This window comes from Gekko japonicus, unplaced genomic scaffold, assembly GCF_001447785.1.
Source record: "Gekko japonicus isolate JY-2015 unplaced genomic scaffold, Gekko_japonicus_V1.1 scaffold1, whole genome shotgun sequence".
Classification (NCBI taxonomy): domain Eukaryota; kingdom Metazoa; phylum Chordata; class Lepidosauria; order Squamata; family Gekkonidae; genus Gekko; species Gekko japonicus.
In genome coordinates, this window is record NW_015164181.1 from 3669996 (window position 1) to 3689888 (window position 19893).

A 19893-nucleotide genomic window follows, 5' to 3' on the forward strand; every position below is an offset into this window, starting at 1 on the left:
GGCCCCAGGTGCCGAAGGGGTGCAAAGAGGTTTGTGGCTGGAGCAATTTCAGTGCTGGGGCTGGAGGTGAGGCGTGCTGGGGGGAGGGGGAGCACAGCCCACCGTGGATCAAAGGGTTACAAATCATCAACCTGCGATGGAATTCCCAAGGGCTCTGCCATCCAAAGGGACGCTCAGTACCCAGCGCTCTCTCCTAGAAGACTGAGCGTGGCAGGTGTGTTTCAGAGACACACCCCCCCCCCGTATCCTTTTAGACTGCTGCTTGACTTTAAAAACAAATCCATCAGAAATACATAAATCAGAAAAGAGTAAAGTGCAGTGAACTTGTTTCTCTGGTGCCTTTTGCCCGGATGGAGACTGTGTGTGTGTGTGTGTGAGTTTGAGGGTGTGTGTTACAAAAGAGCAACTAGAGGCCTACAAGTGGTTTAGAAAATACGCAGCGTTGGCACGGGATGGAGCAAGCCCACGGGGACGGACAAACAAGACAAGACGTGGCACGGGCGTGCGGCGGCGGATAACGGGCAACGCAAAGTGGTTACAAACTTCTCACGGATGCTAAAAGTATCAAACGGGTCATTCTCTACGGTTACCGGCACGTGGACACTACTCGCTACCTTGGTTTTCGCCTTCGGCTCGCCAGGGCTGAGGGCGTAGACACAACACAGAGTTGCTTTTTTTTTTTCCCCCACACTGAGAGAGTTCTTGGCCTGCCAGCAGGGGCAGCGGCGGGCACCGGGTCTCAGCCTCACCCTGAATCCCCACCGTGGCGAGGCGGCGGCAGCTTCCGTCGTGTTAGTTTTTCAAGATGGAGTCGTAGACCTGGTAGACGTACTGAGACACTTCAGGAGCCCGGCATTTCAGGGAGAGCTGTGGGGAGAAGGGAGCGGGTGTGAGGAAAGGACACGGGAACACACAAAAGCTGCCTTGTACAGAGTCGGAGCGCTTGTCTGTCAAGGTCAGCTCTCCAGAATCTCGGGTGGAGGTCTTCCACATCACCTACAGTCTCCTCCTTTTTGATGGGAGATGTTGGAGATCGAACCTGGGACCTTTCGCATGCCAAGCAGAAGCTCTGGCAACCAGCCACAGCCCTTCTGCTCTGAACTATGGACACATGAGGCTGCCTTCTGCCGAACCAGACTTTTGGTCCATCAAAGTCAGTGGTCTCTACTCAGACGGGCAGCAGCTGTCTGAGACCTCAGGCTGAGGCCTTTCACCTCACCATCTAACGGGTCCTTTTCACGGGAGATGCCGGGAATGGAACCTGGGACCCTGTGCATGCAAAACAGATGGCGCTAGCAATGAGCCACGCTGCCCAAGAAATGGGGGTTGATTACAGACTCCCACGGGAGCTGCATTCGGAAGTCACAAACGAACCATGGCTTGTTTGTCTGTTGGCCTCTTCTGCCCTCCCTCCTCCCCTTGCACGCCACAAACAAAGATCCTCCTGGTTTAGAATTCACCACCACCACAATTGAATATCCCAGGTCTGCAGGCAAGAAGAAAGCCACTGTTTGGTCCAAGTGAGAAAGGCAGACCGTAAATAACATACATTTCCTCTTTCTTTCTCTCCCTCCCAGAAATAAAACTGTGTCCAGTTTTGGGCACCACATTTTAGGAAGGACGTTGACAAGCTCGAGCGTGTCCAGAAGAGGGCAACGAGGATGGTGAGAAAGATGGAATCAAGTCTTATGAGGAAAGGCTGAAAGAGTTGGGTAGGTTTAGCCTGGGAAAGAGAAGGCTTAGAGGGGACATGACTGCAGTCTTCAAATATCGGAAGGGCTGTCATGTAGAAGATGGCGCGGATCTATTCTCTCTTGATCCGGATTGCAAGACTAGATCTAATGGGTGGAAATTACAAGGGAGTCGATACCGGCTAAATATCAGGAGAAACTTCCTAACTGTAAGAGTGGTTGAGCAGTGGAACAGACTGCCTCAGGAGGTGGTGGATGCTCCTCTGCTGGATGTTTTCAAGCGGAGGCTGGACGACCATCTTTCGGGTATGATGTAGGGCTATCTTTCGGCTATGCTCCAGAGTGCAGGAGGTTGGACTAGATGACCTGCAAGGTCCCTTCCAACTCTGACATTCTATGAGTCTAAGCTTGGTTTCTGTTTTTAAACCCTGTTTACTGTGTAGCGCCAGAGGCTGCCTCCTTTGCTTTTTTATTGAGAAATCAGAAATACAAGAAAAGGAGGCTGAAAACATCCTTGGGGTCACCAGCAATGTTCCCTCTAAGGTGGTGGATGCTCCTTTGCTGGATGTTTTCAAGCGGAGGCTGGACCACCATCTTTCAGGTATGTTGTAGGGCTATCTTTCGGCTAGGCTCCTAATCCCTATGTTGCTAATCCCCTTGCTGTCAATTATTCCTTCCCCCTCCCCTTTTTTCTCTCCCTAACTGGGATGAGCATTGTGGAAGGCCTGGTTCGTAGGGATGGAGTAACGACGATGTCAAAAAAAAGAGAGAGCGTAATCTTTTAGTTGTAACGGGGAAGGGAATAATTAAGTAATTCGGCTTGTTGGTGACAAGAGAGCATAGATGGCTTTCAAAGGGAGTCGGACAGATCCAAGGAGGTCAGGTCTATCAGCTGCCTACTTGCCAAGGTGTTTGGTGGTATTTGGTGTAGTGGTTAGGAGCCCGGACTCTAATCTGGGAGACCCGGGCTTGATTCCCCACTCCTCCACATGCAGCTGCTGGCGTGATCTTGGGTCAGTTACAAGTTCTCTCAGAGCTGTTCTCTCAAGGGCAGTTCTCAAAAGAGCTCTCTCAGCCCCACCTACCTTACCGCATGTCTGTTGTGGGGAAGGGAAGGGAAAGGAGATTGTAAGCCGCTCTGAGACTCCTTCGGGTAGTGAAGGGTGGGGTATAAATCCAATCTCTCCTTCTTCTCCTTCTTCTAAAGGGAACCTCCACATTCAGAGGCAGTAAACCTCTGAAGGCCCATGCTAGGAAGTAACCTCAGGGGAAGAACAAGAGCTGGTTTTTATAACCCGCTCTTCACTAGCCAAAGGAGTCTCAGTGCGGCTTACAGTCACCTTCCTTTCCTCTCCCCACAAAAGACACCTTGTGAGGTAGGTTGTGCTGAGAGAGTTCTGAGAGAACTGTGACTGACCCAAGGTCACCCAGCAGGCTTCACGTGGAGGGGTGGGGAATCAACCCCGGTTCTCCAGATTAGAGTCCGCTGCTCTTAACCACTGCACCACACTGGCTCTTGGCCTCTATGCCCCATCTTTTGGCTTTCCAAACTGTGGCTTTTTTGCTAACACTATTTGGTGCAATTGGTGTGATGCGCAGAAAGATGGATTCTCCCTTTCTTTAAGAGGCTGGAGATTTACATGTACAGGTCACAGTCTCCCTCTCGATGCTGTTTTCAATACTGTACTCCAGGAATATCCATAGCAACTCAAGGTCTTTTGGAAAAGGCACACAACAAGATTTCAGGCAATCATCGGCAAGCTGTCTGAAGAAACAGCTGTTTTTCAAATTGGGTATTTGCTGGCTCCCCAACATAACCGCGATGTTTGCGTTGTGTTTATAAATGCATCATTTGGAATGTGTTTTGAAGTTATCTAATTGTAATATCTGCACTGTGTCTTGTTATGGAATTACAACATTGTACTGTGTTTTGCTCTCTCATTCCCTCTAGTATATTTTTGTACCTTTGTGGAGTATTTTTTGTACTGGCCATCTGAGACAACCGGTTGGCCACAGCGTGAAGCAGAATGCTGGACTAGATGGACCAGTGCTCAGTATCCCACAGGGCTCTGCTTACGTTCTTATGATACCACCTATTTGTTTCATACTTGTAGATTTGTACCGGCTCTTGTGATTCCTGAATGGAGCTTTCTCAAAAATATTACCTCCTCGTGAGACCTAGGAACTTTTTTTGGTATTTTTGCATGTGTGTGTGCCCATGCGTGGAAGTCATGATGACCGCTGGCAACTCCTGCTGGGGCACAGAGGACGTTCAGAGAGGTGGCTTGATAGCCTGCCTCTGCCTCTTGGCCCTGGTATTCCTTGGAGGTCTCCCTTCCAAGAACTTGCCAGGGCCGGCCCTGCTTAGCTTTCGAGATCTGACGAGATCAGGCTTGCCTGGCCTATCCGGGTCAGGGCGGGAACTCTTTTTATTTTTACCTGTGAACATTAGTTCTGTTTGAACCATTAATGCTGATGCTGTCTGGGCCTTCTGGTGTAGTGGTTAAGTGCGCGGACTCTAATCTGGGAGAACCGGGTTTGATTCCCCTCTCCTCCACTTGCACCTGCTGGATGACCTTGGGCAAGCCGTAGTTCTGGCACAGCTGTCCTTGACAAAGAGCCGTTTCTGTAAAGAGCTCTCTCAGCCCCACCGACCTCACAGGGTGTCTGTTGTGGGGAAGGGAAGGGAAAGGAGTTTGTAAGCCGCTCTGAGACTCCTTTGGGGAGTGAAGGGCAGGGTATAAATCCAATCTCTTCTCTTCTTCTTCTTCTTCTGGCAAAGATCACCACTGGCAAAGCAGGAGAAGGAAGTCTGCAGCCCAAGACAGTGCAGGATAACCAAACGGCTCTCTCTTCCCCATCCCCACGAAACACAGGATGCTGCCTGACACTGAGTCAGACCCCTTGGGTCCACCAAGGTCTGTATCGTTTCTTCTGACTGGCTGCGGCTCTCCGGGGCTCCGGGCAGAGGTCTTCTGCTGCCCGACCCTTGTAACTGAAGACGGCAGGGACCGAACCTGGGACCTTCTGCGTTCCAAGCAGATGCTCTGCCCTAAGCCACAGCCCCCCTTCCACGGCCCTCCTGCTAGCTGGGGAGGCCTTACCGTGTAGTTGGGGTTGCCTGGCTGAATGCGCAGTTCGGCCAGGATCCAGATGCCATTGGTGAGCTTCAGGGACTGGTAGAGCATGTCCTGGCCTTCCACGTTCCTCTTGGCGATGGTGTAAACGTTGTTGTTCTGGAGCTTGCTGGAAACGGTGTCTGGAAGGAAGGAAGGGGAAAGCATTAGATCGACCGAGCAAGCAAGGAAGGCCAAGCGTGCAGCCCGAGGCCCGGCCAGGAGATCACGGTAGGGGGGGCTGTGTCTCAGTGGTAGAGCAGGAGGCCCCAGGTTCAATCCCTGGCATCTCCAGTTAAAAAGAAACAAGCAGTGGGTGGTGTGAAAGACCTCCACCCGAGACCCTGGGGAGCCACTGGCAGTCTGAGTAGACAATACTGACGGTGATGGACCAGTGGTCTGATTCGGTGCAGCGTCATGTGTTCAAAATGAGGCGGATAATCCGGGCTGTCATGAGAACTGACACCGCACAATCCGCCCTCAGGTTCTCTGGCGTAAGATTCAACAAGGTCTACCGTTCAATTCAAGGGGGCTGCTTGAAGGAAGCGCCGGATAATCTCTCTGCGTTTGTCGGTGAACGGTACCCTATCTGGTCTCCCCCATCAATCACTCTCATTCCAGCACTTGCTAGCGTTAGCTATGGTTTCTCATGCCCCAGGCTGGTATTCAGACATGGGGTGAGGTGTCTGGGCCACAACCCACTGCTGGTTGTCACAGAGTCTCTCTGCGGGCTTAGGAGCCAACACGGTCCCTTCCTTGTGCTGGGATGAAAAGAGAATGGAATCAGGCATTTGTGAGGAGTTCTTACAACTCCCCTCACCCTCCAGTTCACCCCTTGCTGTGAAGCCCCAATCAGAGTTGGAAACTAAGCGGTTACCACCCTCGAGCAGAAAAATGTACGTTATAAAAAGCAAGGGGTGTGCGCACTGCAGGGACGCCGTGGGTGGGACGCCGCACGTCCTCGTGGGATGTCGATCAGCGGGACCCGCTCTGTCTCAGGGCAGGCTTTTGACCCCACAACAGTGTCCCTCAGCAGAGAACTTAATTCCCCCCTCTAGGGACGGATGGGGAACACTCGCTCACGGCAGAGGAAACTAAGGGGAGGGGGGGCCCCTTGGCAACACTCCTGGGTTGTGGGCTGACCCTACCCCTGCTCCTTTTGACCCTGGCTTGCTCTCACTGGTCCGGCGTCTAAAACTGCCCACTGAATGGAAGGGCTTGGAAAAAGCTGTGCGACGCCCCCCCCCCACTCCCCAGCTTTCATCAGCTCACGGTCAGACCAGCTCGGCACCACCGAGAAGCAGACTTTGCCGAGAAGCGCACTGCGGTCCTACATCGACTCTAAGCCCTCCAGGAAAGGGGGCTGTGCGTCAGCTCCGTGCCCTGTCCGGCGCCTCGCAGGGCGAGTAGTAAAGGCCCTGCGTCTAGCTGCTGAGCACATGCTCTGGGGGTCTTTCTTCGCTCCCATTCACAGGCAAGTGGCTCCGGCCCCCCTCCCTGGTGAGCGCATGACAGGGCCGGTGTCAGCTCCTCGGCGGAACGGGCCAGGTTGCTAGGCAACGCTGCCAGGCAGAGCCTCACACACAAGGCATGGCCACGTGATGGGGGGGCTCTCCTTAAAAACAGATGCTCCCTCCGAGTTGGGCTGCGGGCTCAGCTCGGGGTGGCACAGGGCGTTTGATGGAGAGGGGAACCCCGAGGCGCCCGAGGACTGGGCTCCGTTCGGCGAGGCGCTCGGGAGGGATCGGCTAATTCGCCAAATCCGCACTGCCGGAGATTCCTTTGCAGCCATCAGTTTTCCGTATAGATGAGGATTTGTGTATTCCAAGGCTGTGCCATTCTGGCACGGAATGTGGGGAGGGACAGTCATTAGTGGCACGTGCTTTCCATGGGGAAGGTCCCAGGTTCCCGCCTAGCCTCTCCAGTTAAAGCAGGGCTCTCATAGGAGACAGAACTTGGGTCTATGCAGTAGCCTCACATGAGCAGAACGCACGCTCTGTGCAAAGAAGGACCCAGGTTCGGTCCTTAGTATCTCCACATACAGTGGGGATATCCTACAGGTAGCGTGTGTGAGCTACTGCAGTAACTCGATGATGGCTTCAGAGGGGCTGATGTGTCCCCTGGAAGACCCAAACAAAGACTGCAAAAACGTTCTGCTCTAGGCTTCTAAAAGAAGGCTTTGCTTTCAAAGGGGATTTCCTCTATGTTGCTTAGCCAATAGCTTCATTTCTGGTGCTTTTTCCTGGTCCGTGTTCAGTTTTTGAGGACAGGACAAAACTTGGCATGCTGGTGTGTGTGTGTGTGTGGAGGAGGAGCTTGGGATATGTTTCATGACTCAGAAGAAGAGCCCTGCTGGATCAGACCAGTGGTCCATCTAGTCCAGCATTCTGTCTCACTAGTTCCTCTGGCGGGCCAACAGCAAAGCACAGAGGCTGAGGCATTCCCCTGATGTTGCCTCCTGGCACTGGGATTCAGAGGCTGGCTGCCTCCGAAAGTGGTGATTCCCTTTCGTTACCAACTGATAGACCTGTCCTCCATGAATCTATCTAAACCCCTTTTTAAAGCTGTCTATGCCTGTGGCCATCACTATGGAGAGAACTCTCATTAAAGCAAAGATTCCTGGCATAAAAGACCTTGCAAGGAAACAATATCTTTCTCCTGCCTGGAACCCTGGAGAGATGCCAAAGTTCAGATAAAACAACAGTGGGTTAGCCAGACCAAAGGTATGACTTGGTGTAAAGCAGCTGGGGGTTGTACTGGAGCAGATCCATAGCTTTGCGAAAGCTAAAGTATCTTGGATAACGGCTACTGGGAAGAACTTCTGAAGACCTGAAAAGCTGTTGCCAGTCTGAGCCTCCCATTTATGTGGAGACCTTAGCTGGCCATGGCTTTCTACCTTCCTTTCCAGCATTGCTGCCATGTATGTATTTATTTAAAACCCCCCAAAAAAAAACCCCCAGATTTTATAAAGATCCCCCTTTGCGTGGTAGCCTAGAAATGACTTCTGCTCACCATAGGCGATGGGGTGAAAGGCCTGTTAACATGTCCACCGACAGCGATCCCAAACATCTCAGTGTTGAGAAAATCACATTAAATCAAATTAATTAAATTGTGATAATGAAAGCATAAATGACCATTTGGCATGCCTTGAAATCTGCCCAGACTGTCTTGCTGCGCATAGCTGGAGAATAGGTTTCTGGATGTTGCTTGCATTGTGCTGGACCTGAAGCCCTTCTTTAAGGGAGAGAAATACTGCGCTCACACGGAGGAGTCAGAGCAGAGCCTGCTGTTATATAAGGCCACCGGGGACCCTCTTACTTTCTTGAGTCACCCGATCCCTGCTGAGCTGACAGCTGCAGTACACCTTCTGACCTGTTCCAGTGGTGGTGCTATAGAGCCACAAAGCCCACCGGGTTCTTCCGCTTGCAAGCCGCTCCAGTGGTGTGCAAAGTAAGGCAACCCAGGGCCTCAGGACCAGAGCCCCGTGCCCTCTGTCTCCTGACAGTGGTTCTGGGTCTCTTGAAAAGTTACCCAGAATCCTAAGATGCACTCTAGATGAATTTGCCTCGTCTGGCAAATGGCTGCTCTTGAGCGTTGCACTGATATTTAAATAGCTGCAATCTGGGTGGACCAGCTGGGGAGCAGAAGTATTTTTAGCTTGCAGCTAAATGGGTGGCTCTCACAGAGCTGCAGTCAGGGAAGACACTGGTTGTGTCAGAGCATGGTGACTCCAGAAAGGGACTCAGCGCTGCAAGTGCACAAGTCAGTGTACCTGTGCCAGAGTTGATTTCACCATTCCCATGAAGGCGCCAGAACTGAAAGACCTTGGTCAAGCCCTGGTTACCTTTTATCTGCAAAAATGCTTATTTAAAATAGCCGTATGCTGTGCTCTCCACCAGATCAAGGCGGATCACAAAGAACAACAACAAAACATGGAACAAAACTGTAACAACCAGGGTCAAAAATTTCAAGGGCTAAACCAAAACAAGAAAGCTGAAGACTCCAGAGTCCAAATACTAAAACGGCAGCACACACCAGCACAAGCCAGTTGCATAAACACTTAGGAAAAGATATTTGGTAGTCAAGGGGCTGCGACTGAAAAGGCCCTGCCCTCTAACAGTCACCCACCTTACTTTCAAGGGCAGTGGTTCCCATAACAGGGATCAGAAGGCAAACTCAACATTCAGGCTGGCTTGTATGGGTACAGGTAGTCTTTAAGTACATCAGTCCTAGACCATTCAAGACCTTTAAGGTCAGAACCAGTACTTTGCACTGAGCCTGCAAATGCATAGGCAGCTGATGACGATCTCTGTCTCTCAGTGCTGGACCTACACTGCCGATTCCTCAGTGACAGCTAGAGGAAAAGCTAACTTCATTTTGTACCGATTGTAATTTCCAGGCTGTCTTCAAAGGCAGACCCTGCATAAAGCTCACTGCAGTAATCTAACCTAGAGGCAACACATTTGATTGAATGAGCCGAAACTTGGGACTGTGCGGCAGACCCATCTGGAGCAATGGATCTAAATGGCATGCCCAGACTGCAAACCTGCCCCTTTCTTAGGGGGCTAGGAAGAAGCATCAGCACTATTACCAGCTAGGAGCACAAAAGTCTTATCTGGAACGACATTCAGTTTAGAGGCCCTCAGCTGGCCTATTACTGCCTCGGGGCACGTGCTCAAGATTGATCACTGCCTTGCTAGCTCCTGGCGGAGAAGAAGCTACACGTTACCCACATACGACGGTGGCACTTAAGTCCAAGTCTCTAGATGTGGAACTGATCAGCACGGTAGGACCGGAGCCACAAGAATGTGGTGCCCTCCCCAGTACCTGTTCTGGGCAAGTCCCCTCGGAAGGATTACTTCCCCTCCGCCCACCTTGCTCAGAATCATCAGCTGACTGACAGAGGCTCTCCAAAACCTCCTGCCCGAGATCCTTCATGGGATGGCCCTGGGGATCTTCTGCACGCAACCCTACCAGTGAGCCCCAGTCTCTCCCCACGCCACTGGGGTGTCTTGTCCAGTATTTCCTAGCCTTGCTGTGTACGATATCCTCTTATGTGGAGATCGAGCCCAGGATCTTGTGTGGGGAAAGCTCACATTTTTCATTTATTTATTTAGAACACGTTCGGCCTGCCTTCCTGCCCAAATGGGGGTCCCCGAGGTGGTGAACAAAAAGAACGTTAAAATAAGATTAAAAAACACATGTAGTCCTATAAAGATGATGACAACAGAATGCACAGACGAGTAAGGCGCGTGAATAGGAGGGAAGGGTCCGGGGCAAGGGTCACTGAGAATTAGTGAGGAAGCGCCGGACAAAACAAAAGTCTTCGCCCGCTGGCAGAAGACAATAGGAGGTGACGGATGAACCTCCCTGGAGAGAGGATTCAGTAATTTTGGTGGCACCACCAAAAAGGCCCTTTTCTAGGTTGCCCCCCCCCCATCTAAGATAGCAGGGACACCTGAGGCACGGTCTCCGTAGATGGTTCGAGTGGTCAGGTGGGTTTGTATGGTGGTTCTTACTAGAGAAGAAGAAGAGAGAAGAGGGGATTGGATTTATATCCCGCTCTTCACTACCCGAAGGAGTCTTACAATCTCCTTTCCCTTCCCCTCCCCACAACAGACACCCTGTGAGGTAGGCGGGGCTGAGAGAGCTCTTGTGAGAGCTACCCTTAAGAGAACAGCTCTGCCGGAACGTATGCCTGACCCAAGGTTACACTAGAAGCTGCATGTGGAGGAGTGGGGAATCAAACCCGGTTCTCCCAGATTAGACTCTGTGCTCCTAACCACGACACCAAACTGGCTTTCTTAAGGTATGCGGGCCGCAAGACCTTCGACTACAAGGTGTGGGCCCTCCCTTCTGCAGCGAGTTCCGCTCTTGCTACGATCCTATCCCTCCTTCCTGAGCCCTCCAACCAGTCTTAATTTGCAGGCACTGCATTAACGGCAAGCTTAGAGTCCCTCTGCTCCCTTGGGATGCCATTCTTGGAACCAGTTCGGCTTCACTTTCTGCTCCCCCCCTGGTCACCACCACCAGGGACGGCCTTCCTGATCTACTGTGCGATGCCACTGTCTCCATCTCCCCGCTGGCCTGGGCTCAAATCTGAAGCATCGGAAGGCAGGAAGGCAGGGAAGGAAGAAAAAGGGGGAAAGGCAGCCCAGGCGAGCTCTGTAATTGCTGTGGTAGAAAAGGGAAGCCAGGCCGAGCTGATAAAGAGCCACCCAATCTTTGTTTATCAGATGTGACCCACTTTCCGGGCTCTACACAAGGAGAGGGAGAGTGACAGATATGACACGTGCTGTAGCCTCCTCAGCAAAATAAAAGAAACTTCCCCTCCCTCCTCCCCAAAATACTTTGTGTATGCTTGGGGTGGGGTGGGGTGAGGATTTCCCTTCTTGCTGGATTTGAAAGACGGCTGCGGGTAACGTTTGGGAGATCAAAACACGGCGATCCGCAGGGCACATGGCAGCACAGAAAGGGGGTTAAGTGAACTGAGGCTGGGGCTCTGCCGTGAGTCTGCGACTGTGTGGCCCAAGGATGGAATCTGATAACTGGGCGCAGAAAAAGAGCAAGAGTCCAGTAGCACCTTAAAGACTAACAACTTTTGTGGCAGGGGGATGAGCGTTTGTGAGTCACGGCTCCCTTCTTCAGACTCACAAAAGCTCCTCCCCTGCCACAAATCGTGCTAGTCTTTAAGGTGCTACTGGACTCTTGCTCTTTTCTACAGCTATAGACAGACTAGCGTGGCTACCCATCTCGATCTATCTCCCTGGGTGCAAAAAAGGTGTCCTACTGATTTATTTTAAGCAAGATTCTAGTCCACGTGGATGCAAAAACGGGCCTCCCAATATGCTGGGAGCGATTGATCCGATTAAATCGTTCAAGTCTGCAGGCCTGAGAGGAGAAAACAACATGGCTATCGTGGTGTCAGTGTGCAGAGAACTTCATGGAGGACAGGAAAGCAGGAGTCCGAGAAGCTCCCCAAAGAGCTTATGTTGTAAAATATGGCACAAAAGAGGCAACAAGGGGACAGGAGAGCTGGTGTGGTGTAACGGCACAGGTGTCGTGTACTGGGCCACGAGGGAATCAGGTTCGAATCCCTCCTCTGCTTTGGAAGCTCACCGGGTGACCTGGGCCCAACACAATCTCTTAGCCTAACCTACCTTGCAAGGTGGTTGTTGTGAGAATAAAGTGGTGGAGGAGGAGAGAACGATGTGAAAAGACACTTCAGGTTCGATCACGGAGAAAAGCGGGATGCGAATTTAAAAAAGCAGTCAGCATAATCAGGAAAAGAAGCAAGAATCTGCATTTATGCCAGTTACAGATTCGTTAGGTATAGGAGGGGAAGAAGAAGGAGAAGAGGAAGAGAAGAAGAGGAGGAGGAGGAGAAGGAGTTGGTTTTATCCCCCGCCCTTCGCTACTTGAAGGAGTCTTGGAGCAGCTTACAATCTCCTTCCCTTCCTCTCCCCACAGCAGACACCCTGTGAGGTAGGTGGGGCTGAGAGAGTTCTGAGAGAACTGTGACTGACCCAAGGTCACCCAGCTGGCTGTATGTGGAAGAGTGGAGAACCAAACCCGGTTCTCCAGATTAGAGTCCGCCGCTCTTAACCACTACACCAGACTGGGTCTCATGCCAGCCTTTGTGGCAAAGGTGAAAACGGTCATGCCAGGCTTCGTGGCAAAGGTGAGATCTGAGAGGCGTCAAGAAAGTGAGAAAAGCTGCACAATACCCATGGTTCCAGGCATGAGTGGCAGCGAGGGGAAAGGGTGGAGCCGAGAGACAGCTAAGGGTTGTGGAACTACGGGAGCGAAAGCCACAGGGCGTAACAGAATGGGACAGGAGGGCAGAGAGATCAACTGAATATTCCCACACATTCATATATGCATGTGCCAAGATGCTGAAGTTGTTCAGACTATGCATAGTTACTTGGGCGAAACCTCACTAGACCCAGGCAGGCCTTCATTCTGCATAATCACCCATAGGACTAAGGCCCCATAGCTTTTTTCCCCATTTTGATCCTTTGGTGTTTTTTGCATCTCTCTGTGTGTGCGTGTATGCCCATTCCTAGAAGTCATGGCAACCTCTGGCGACTCCTACTGGGGCATGGAGGCCCTTCAGAGAAGTGGCTAGATAGCCGGTCTCTGACTCCCGGCCCTGGTATTCTTTGGAGGTCTCCCATCCAAATACTTGCCAGGGTTGGCCCCGCTCAGCTTCTGAGATCTGACAAGATCGGGCTTGCCTGGGCTATCCAGGCCAGGGCGAGGCCCACAGTTTTTAAGGAGGCAAACGGTGCCCCCCCTGCCTTGCCCAAGTCTGCCTTTGCGCAGCATTTCCCCCACAAACTGCCAAGGGGATAACGCAGCCTTGCCAAGTGATGCATGTGAAATCTACTTAAAGTCACCCGGTTTCCTCTGAGGGCAGAATCTGGTTTCGACGGGACGGGACGGCTCGTTCCTCCTTTGTCTTGGCAGGGCTCTGCCCCGCTCCTGCCGGCAGCTCTGTTCCCGCCCACTCCCCTTGACATTGTTCCCTGTTCCCAAAAGGCCACATTTAATCGCCCCGCACAAAGAGGGCCTGTGGTTTCCAAAGTGGGAGGGTGGCATAATGGCAGGCCCCAGGGGTGGCTGGGGGAAAAAAGGTTTCCCAACCGACCGACGCCTGTTCCCAGGGTTGGTGCAGAGGCGCTTGGTTCCGACCCGCGGCTCCTCGTCCGACAAACAGCGGGGGCTCGGAGCAGGCCGCCCAGTTTCCCTCCCTCTGCCGCTGCCGCGTCCCACCCTCTCCCTTTCGGCAATTGCTAGGTCACCCTCCGAGGAGGACTTGAAACGTGTCAGAAAGCCACAAACCTAACAATTAGCCCACAATGCCGAGGCAATGCCTTTGTGTTCCTAGCAGCCAGGGCTGCTTCGGCAGATGTCAAAAGAATTCCTTCGAGGAGTAAACAGGGCGGGGAGAGGTGCTATTTAAAGCCTTGTTGCTTTGAGAACTCAGAGCGGGAATGCAGGGGCAGTGGGGGATTTTGAAAGCGTTCACTGGGGGGGTGTGCGGGGGAGGGCTTTGGGATGCCCACCCCCTAGAGTTCCCCGAACACTTGCGGTGATCCACCTGGGGCCGCGACTGAATCCAAGAGAAGCTAGAGGCAGCGGATAGAAGCAACAGCAGGAAACGTTCTGCTGACCAGTCAACTTGCAGGCCTGGCCACTCCAGAGGCTTCACACTGGGAACCAATCACAGGGGCTGGTACTGGATACCCTCACGGAGCCAGTTTGGTGTACCGGCGGACTCTCATCTGGAGAACCAAGTTTGATGCCCCAACCCTCCTCCCCATGAAGCCAGCTGGGTGACCTTGGGTCAATCACAGTTCTCTCAGAGCTCTCTCAGCCCCACCTACAGGGTGGGGGTGTCTGCTGTAGGTGACTGTAAGCCACTCTGAGACTCCTTCAGGTAGTGAAAAGCAGCTTATAAAAACCAACTCTCCTCCTCCTCCTCCTGTTTACACACACAAATGAACACAGGCAGCTGCCTTCTACCAAGCCGGACCACTGGCTGTCAAGGACAGCGTTGTCTGCTCTGACTGGTAGCCGCTCTGCAGGGTCCCAGGCGGATCTCTTTCACACTGTCCACTGCCTGGTCCCTTTTACCTGGAGGTGCCGGGGACTGAACCTGCAACCTTCTGCCTGCAAAGCAGATGCTCTGCCACTGAGCCACAGCTGCACACTGTCTAAATATCCATCTGTTGCATTTCATACAGTCTTTTTTGCTTCTGTTTCATGCTCACAGTCACTGCCTCGTACAGGGACGGTCTTAGCCGTGGGGCAACCGAGGAAGTTGGCCCCGGGCCCTGCGCTGGGGACCTCCGGCCATGCAGACTGCCCCTGCCCTAAAACGGCTGCTGCTGCAACTCCACAGGCGAGGGCTGGAACCTCCTTCCATCCTTCTCCAGTATCATCTCCGGCCCTGCCCCCTAACTGGGGGGGGGGGGGACGTGAGTGGGAAGACAGCCTTGCTCAGGCCTGCCGGCTCCAAGTTGGCACCGGTGGCTCATGGCAGCAGTTCCTGCTCGACTATGTGCCGCTGGAGGGGGCAGGCGTGGGCACACTGGATGGGAGACGATGCCGGTGTGTGTGTGTGTCCGTGCGCTGCCCCCCTCACCATGGCCAGTGATGCTAGGGCACCAGTGCTGCAGACACTTGAACGCATGAAGCTGCCCTTGTCCTGAGTCAGACCACTGCTCGGTCACAGTCGGTGATGTCCACCCTGACCGGCTGCAGCTCTCCAGGGACTCAGACAGCTGAATTTAGATAGGAACCTGGCCCCAGCCCAACACTCTTCCCGTTGCACTACACTTCTGCAGCCTCCCATGCATCACCTCCAACCCTCAAGCTTCCCTTTCTAAAAAGGTAAAGGTAAAGGTCTCCCTTGCTCGAAAGCCAGTCGAGTCAGATTCTGGAGCTGCGGTGCTCATCTCCGTTTCAAAGCTGAAGAGCCAGCGCTGTCTGAAGACATTTCCGTGGCCATGTGGCCGGCATGACTAAACACCAAGGCGCACGGAACGCTGTTACCTTCCCACCGAAGTGGTACCTATTTATCTACTTGCAATTTCTTGCTTTCAAACTGCTAGGTTGGCAGGAGCTGGAACTAGAGATGGGTCTTGCACTGCTGAACTACTGACCTTCCACAGCCTGCAGTTCAGCGTCTTAACCTTTCTAACAAGAGAGAAATGGAACTCTGGGGCACTGGTGCTCTGTATTCTTGGTGCTTGGGGGGCCACAGTGGGAGGGCTTCTGGAGTTCTGGCCCTGCTGGTGGACCTCCTGATGGCACCTAGTATTTTTGGCCACTGTGTGACATGGAGTGTTGGACAGGATGGGCCACTGGCCTGATCCAAGTTTGGCTTCTATTATGTTCTTACTAGCCTGCTACCCGTGCTTCGCTACGGTATTTAAGTTCTGTAAATCCACTTATAACACTGATGATGTGAAATCTGAAATGTGACATTTGTTGTAGGAATTCTAACAGAGAAGACTGTAGTGTAAGAAATGAAGTGAGACATACGTCCTTTATTTTCTGTACTGAAGGACCTCTCTGTAGACCACATTGGTGGTTCTGCCCTCAGGTGCTGGGATCACCAGGCTGCTTGATGAGCTCACTCTGGAGCAGGCCACATAGAACTGTCCATTTAAGAAGCAGTCATCATTTAAGAAGCAGGGGTCATGTTTCTCAGAAAACTCTTCATGGGTTATTTTTTGACATCGTGGTAGGAATGCACTCCCCTTATTTTAGGTTTATTGGTGCAGGGGTTTGGCCTGGGCATTGAATTTGGGGGGAGGGCAGAGGTCTGTGAGTGGCTATTAGCCACAACATGTAGATGGAACACTATCTCTGGGGCAGTGATGCTCTGTAATTGTGGTACTTGGGGGACAACAGTGGGAGGGCTTCTGGAGTTCTGGCCCTGCTGGTGGACCTCCTGATGGCACCTGGGTTTTGGTCACTGTGTGACATGGAGTATTGGACTGGATGGGCCATTGGCCTGATCCAACATGGCTTTTCTTATGTTCTTAAGAGCAGAGGTCCATGAGTGGCTACGACGTATGGATGGACTGTCTCTGGGGCAGTGATGCTCTGTAATCGTGGTACTTGGGGGGACTTGGGGAACAACAGTGGGAGGGCTTCTGGAATTCTGGCCCCACTGGTGGACCTCCTGGGTTTTGGCCAATGTGTGACATGGAGTGTTGGACTGGAGGGGCCATTGGCCTGATCCAACATGGCTTCTCTTATGTTCTTAAGAGCAGAGGTCCATGAGCTATTAGCCACAACTTACAGATGGCACACTATCTCTGGGGCAGTGATGCTCTGTATTTGTGGTACTTGGGGGACAACAGTGGGAGGCTTCTGGAGTTCTGGCCCAGCTGGTGGACCTCCTGAAAACACCTGGGTTTTGGCCACTGTGTGACATGGAGTGTTGGACTGGATGGGCCCCTGGCCTGCTCCAGCATGGATTCTCTGATGTTATGTTGACATTTGGATCCTCCTGCTTTCCCATCGCTCTGCCTGGCAGCAAAACCATTAACAAATATTCACGTCACTATGTTAGAGCTAAGAGAACACTACTGGAGAGCTTTAAAGTGCACTGCATAGATATTTCTTTAACTGATTGTTGGGAGTAAGGTGTTAGTTATTTGATACCAGAAATGTTCCAGCTAACACCAGCAAGTCTTAACACGGGAGAAACAGGAGAAGAGCAACGAATTCCCCTCCTTAAGCAACATGGGTAAGAGGAGAGCCCCCAGCTAAAACAGTAGCTTATTTCAAGCCAAGAGATGGATTTACAAATCATACCTTGGGACACGGGTGCATCACAGAGATAAGAACAGTTGCGCAAAACTGGGGAGTGAATCCCTTTTAAAAGGAAGCTCCTCTACTCACCGGCGTTCAGGTGACACTCTTTAATTTGAAACTGGAGCTCGTTTTCGTTCGGAATATCTTTCCATGTGGCTAGGAAGACCTGGCGTTCTACCAGAGAAGAAAGACGAAAACACAAGAGTGAGTGCCAACCGTCTGAGACAGAAGGGCCTTGCGACGAAGACGCAGGCAGCTGCTGGGAGAGGAAGGCGCTCTTGTCCCCACCTCTCTGCTAAGCGGGACTTTTATCCCTGACCATCTGACTGCAGACTAAACCAAGCTGCAGAGATCCTGAAAAATGGTGTCTGAGAGACGGATGTCACAAACTGGATAGATCATATCCTTCTCTGATGGGTGAATAAATTGAGGGGGGCAAGCAAACCTTCTCCTGAAGGGTCTTCAGAAGCACTGTCCCAATGGGGTTACATTGTACTTAAAAGAGGGAACCCTCAAGAAACCACAAGGGAACCAAGGGGACAGAGAACCTCCTCAGGAAAGCTCCTCCATTAGCATGTTCACAGCCTGGGGAACTCCTACAAGATAATGACTCAGCCCTACCCCACCTTCCTGAGTAGATATAAATTACCTGCCAACCATTTTTCTTCTCACCTTGACACAGAGAGTACTCCATCTTTCTGTGTCATACCTCTGAGGATGCCAGTCACAGCTACTGGCAAAACGTCAGGTCCTACAATGCCAAGTCCACGGCCATACAGCCCGGAAAATCTACAACAGCTAATGAACTCTGGCCGTGAAAGCCTCCGACAACATATTGATACTCATTTTACTCTCCTGTCTTCTTTTGCCAATGAATTGGGGGGCAGAGGCGGAACTCTGCCACCCATTCAGCCTTTTCCCTGCTCCGGGGCTACAAATATGCAACCAAGGGCACAGTTGGTTTCACTTAAAAGAACGACACAGGAAGCACCAGGATTTGATCGCCTCTGCACTACAACAGGGTTCCTTTGGACGCCGCTTTATCTTTAACGGACACTGGAGAAATCTGTCCCCCAATCTCGCTGCATCTCCTCTAGTTCGGTCCTCGGAAGCCATCATTCTGAACGAGAGTCGACGGCTCCTGGGGGACAGGAGCCAGCGGCAGTGGTACTTTCTGAGCTCAAACGATCCCCCGAAGGGTGCCCCTCTACCTGCTCCTCCTCCCCGGGTCCCCTTCTGCACTGGACATTTCTGGATCCAGTGGCAGCCACACGGCACATCACTCCCTTCTGACAATGACTGATCTCCCAAAGGCAGAACGCGGAGAGGTTACTCCAAAAGTACGACTGACCCATTTTGCCATCCTCGACGAAAAGCACGTTGAGGGGGATGAGGCAGCTGAAGTAGAAGACATCGATGTTGTTCTTCACGGCCACCTGAAGGGGGGGGGGAACGACAACAGAAAATCTATTTATCCAATTTTAACTTGGCTTTTCTATCGAGGATCTCGAGGCAACTCAGAAGCAGGAAAACGGATTGACATAAGATCACTAAGAGGAGGGCTGAGCTGACAGGGAGAGCACTTGACAAGAACCCTTCTCGTTTCTTGGCCATTTCACCATTGGTGGGGAAAGCAGGAGACGGCCGGACACCTCTCCGTTGTGCCTGGACGGAGGGCTTGCTAAAATTATAACTGTGATACCTGTACTAGCTCTGGGAGCGAACGTTCGGTTGAAGAGTGGGATGAAAATACAGTGCCTTCATAAAGTCGAGATTAGCCATAATGGGAAATAAAGCCCTGGGGGTGGGGTGCCCTCTCTCCAGGCTGGAGATGCTGCCATGAACATTGACACAGCTGAGCTAGGTGAACTGATGGTCTGAGCCGACGCACGGCAGCTCTGCAAATCAAGGGGCCGTGGCCTGGGGGAGCAGCAGTGGGCTCGTACGCTGAAGGTCTCAGGTTCAGTACTTTTGGATCTCATGAAGGAGATGCTGGGAAAGACCTCTCTCAGAATGAGACCCGGATCAGGGGAGACGATACTGATCGAAGCAGACCCAATGGGGTGACTTGGTACAAGGCGACTCTGTGCGCTCATACATAAAATCTCCCTACCACGCACAATTCCTGATAGATAACTTGTTTCTAGGATGGCACTATTTGCAGAGACCCCAAAATGTTTCCAGAATGTGCTACAACCTGAAAAGAGAATTAGGAAGATTTATTTATTTATTTATTTATCATTCGATTTATATACCGCCCTAACCCCCCATGGGGGTCTCTGGACGGTTTACAGTTTGTAGTGCTAGTCACTTTGTAATTCCCTAACTATGGGCACATTCTCAATGGAGGACAGGTCTAATCAGGAGCTTCTAGAGCCAGAGCCAGGAGGCAACATCAGGGGAAGGCCTCGGCCTCTATGCCCTGTTGTTGGCCCTCCAGAGGGACTGGTTGGCCACTGTGTGAGACAGGATGCTGGACTAGATGGACCACTGGTCTGATCCAGCAGGACTCTTATTACGTTCTTATTGGGGGAAGGCCTCGGCCTCTATGCCCTGTTGTTGGCCCTCCAGAGGGACTGGTTGGCCACTGTGTGAGACAGGATGCTGGACTAGAGGGACCACTGGTCTGATCCAGCAGGACTCTTATTACGTTCTTATTGGGGGAAGGCCTCGGCCCCTATGCCCTGTTGTTGGCCCTCCAGAGGGACTGTTTGGCCACTGTGTGAGACAGGATGCTGGACTAGAGGGAC

The 19893-nt window shown here is 52.1% G+C and overlaps 1 protein-coding gene across 2 annotated transcripts in view; it reads right to left on the reverse strand.

The window, feature by feature from the left end:
* Nucleotides 1-292: 292 nt before the first annotated feature.
* AP2B1 (adaptor related protein complex 2 beta 1 subunit) overlaps nt 293-19893 on the reverse strand; it is a 126382-nt gene continuing 106781 nt past the window's right edge. For both annotated transcript variants that reach the window (XM_015408042.1, XM_015408041.1), the window contains 4 exons: nt 18495-18579; nt 17231-17317; nt 4796-4950; nt 293-867 (listed from right to left, as the gene is read on the reverse strand). In XM_015408042.1, the coding sequence (XP_015263528.1) occupies nt 793-867; nt 4796-4950; nt 17231-17317; nt 18495-18579 (402 nt within the window). In that variant the 3' untranslated portion in view covers nt 293-792. The remainder of the gene's footprint in view (nt 868-4795; nt 4951-17230; nt 17318-18494; nt 18580-19893) is intronic.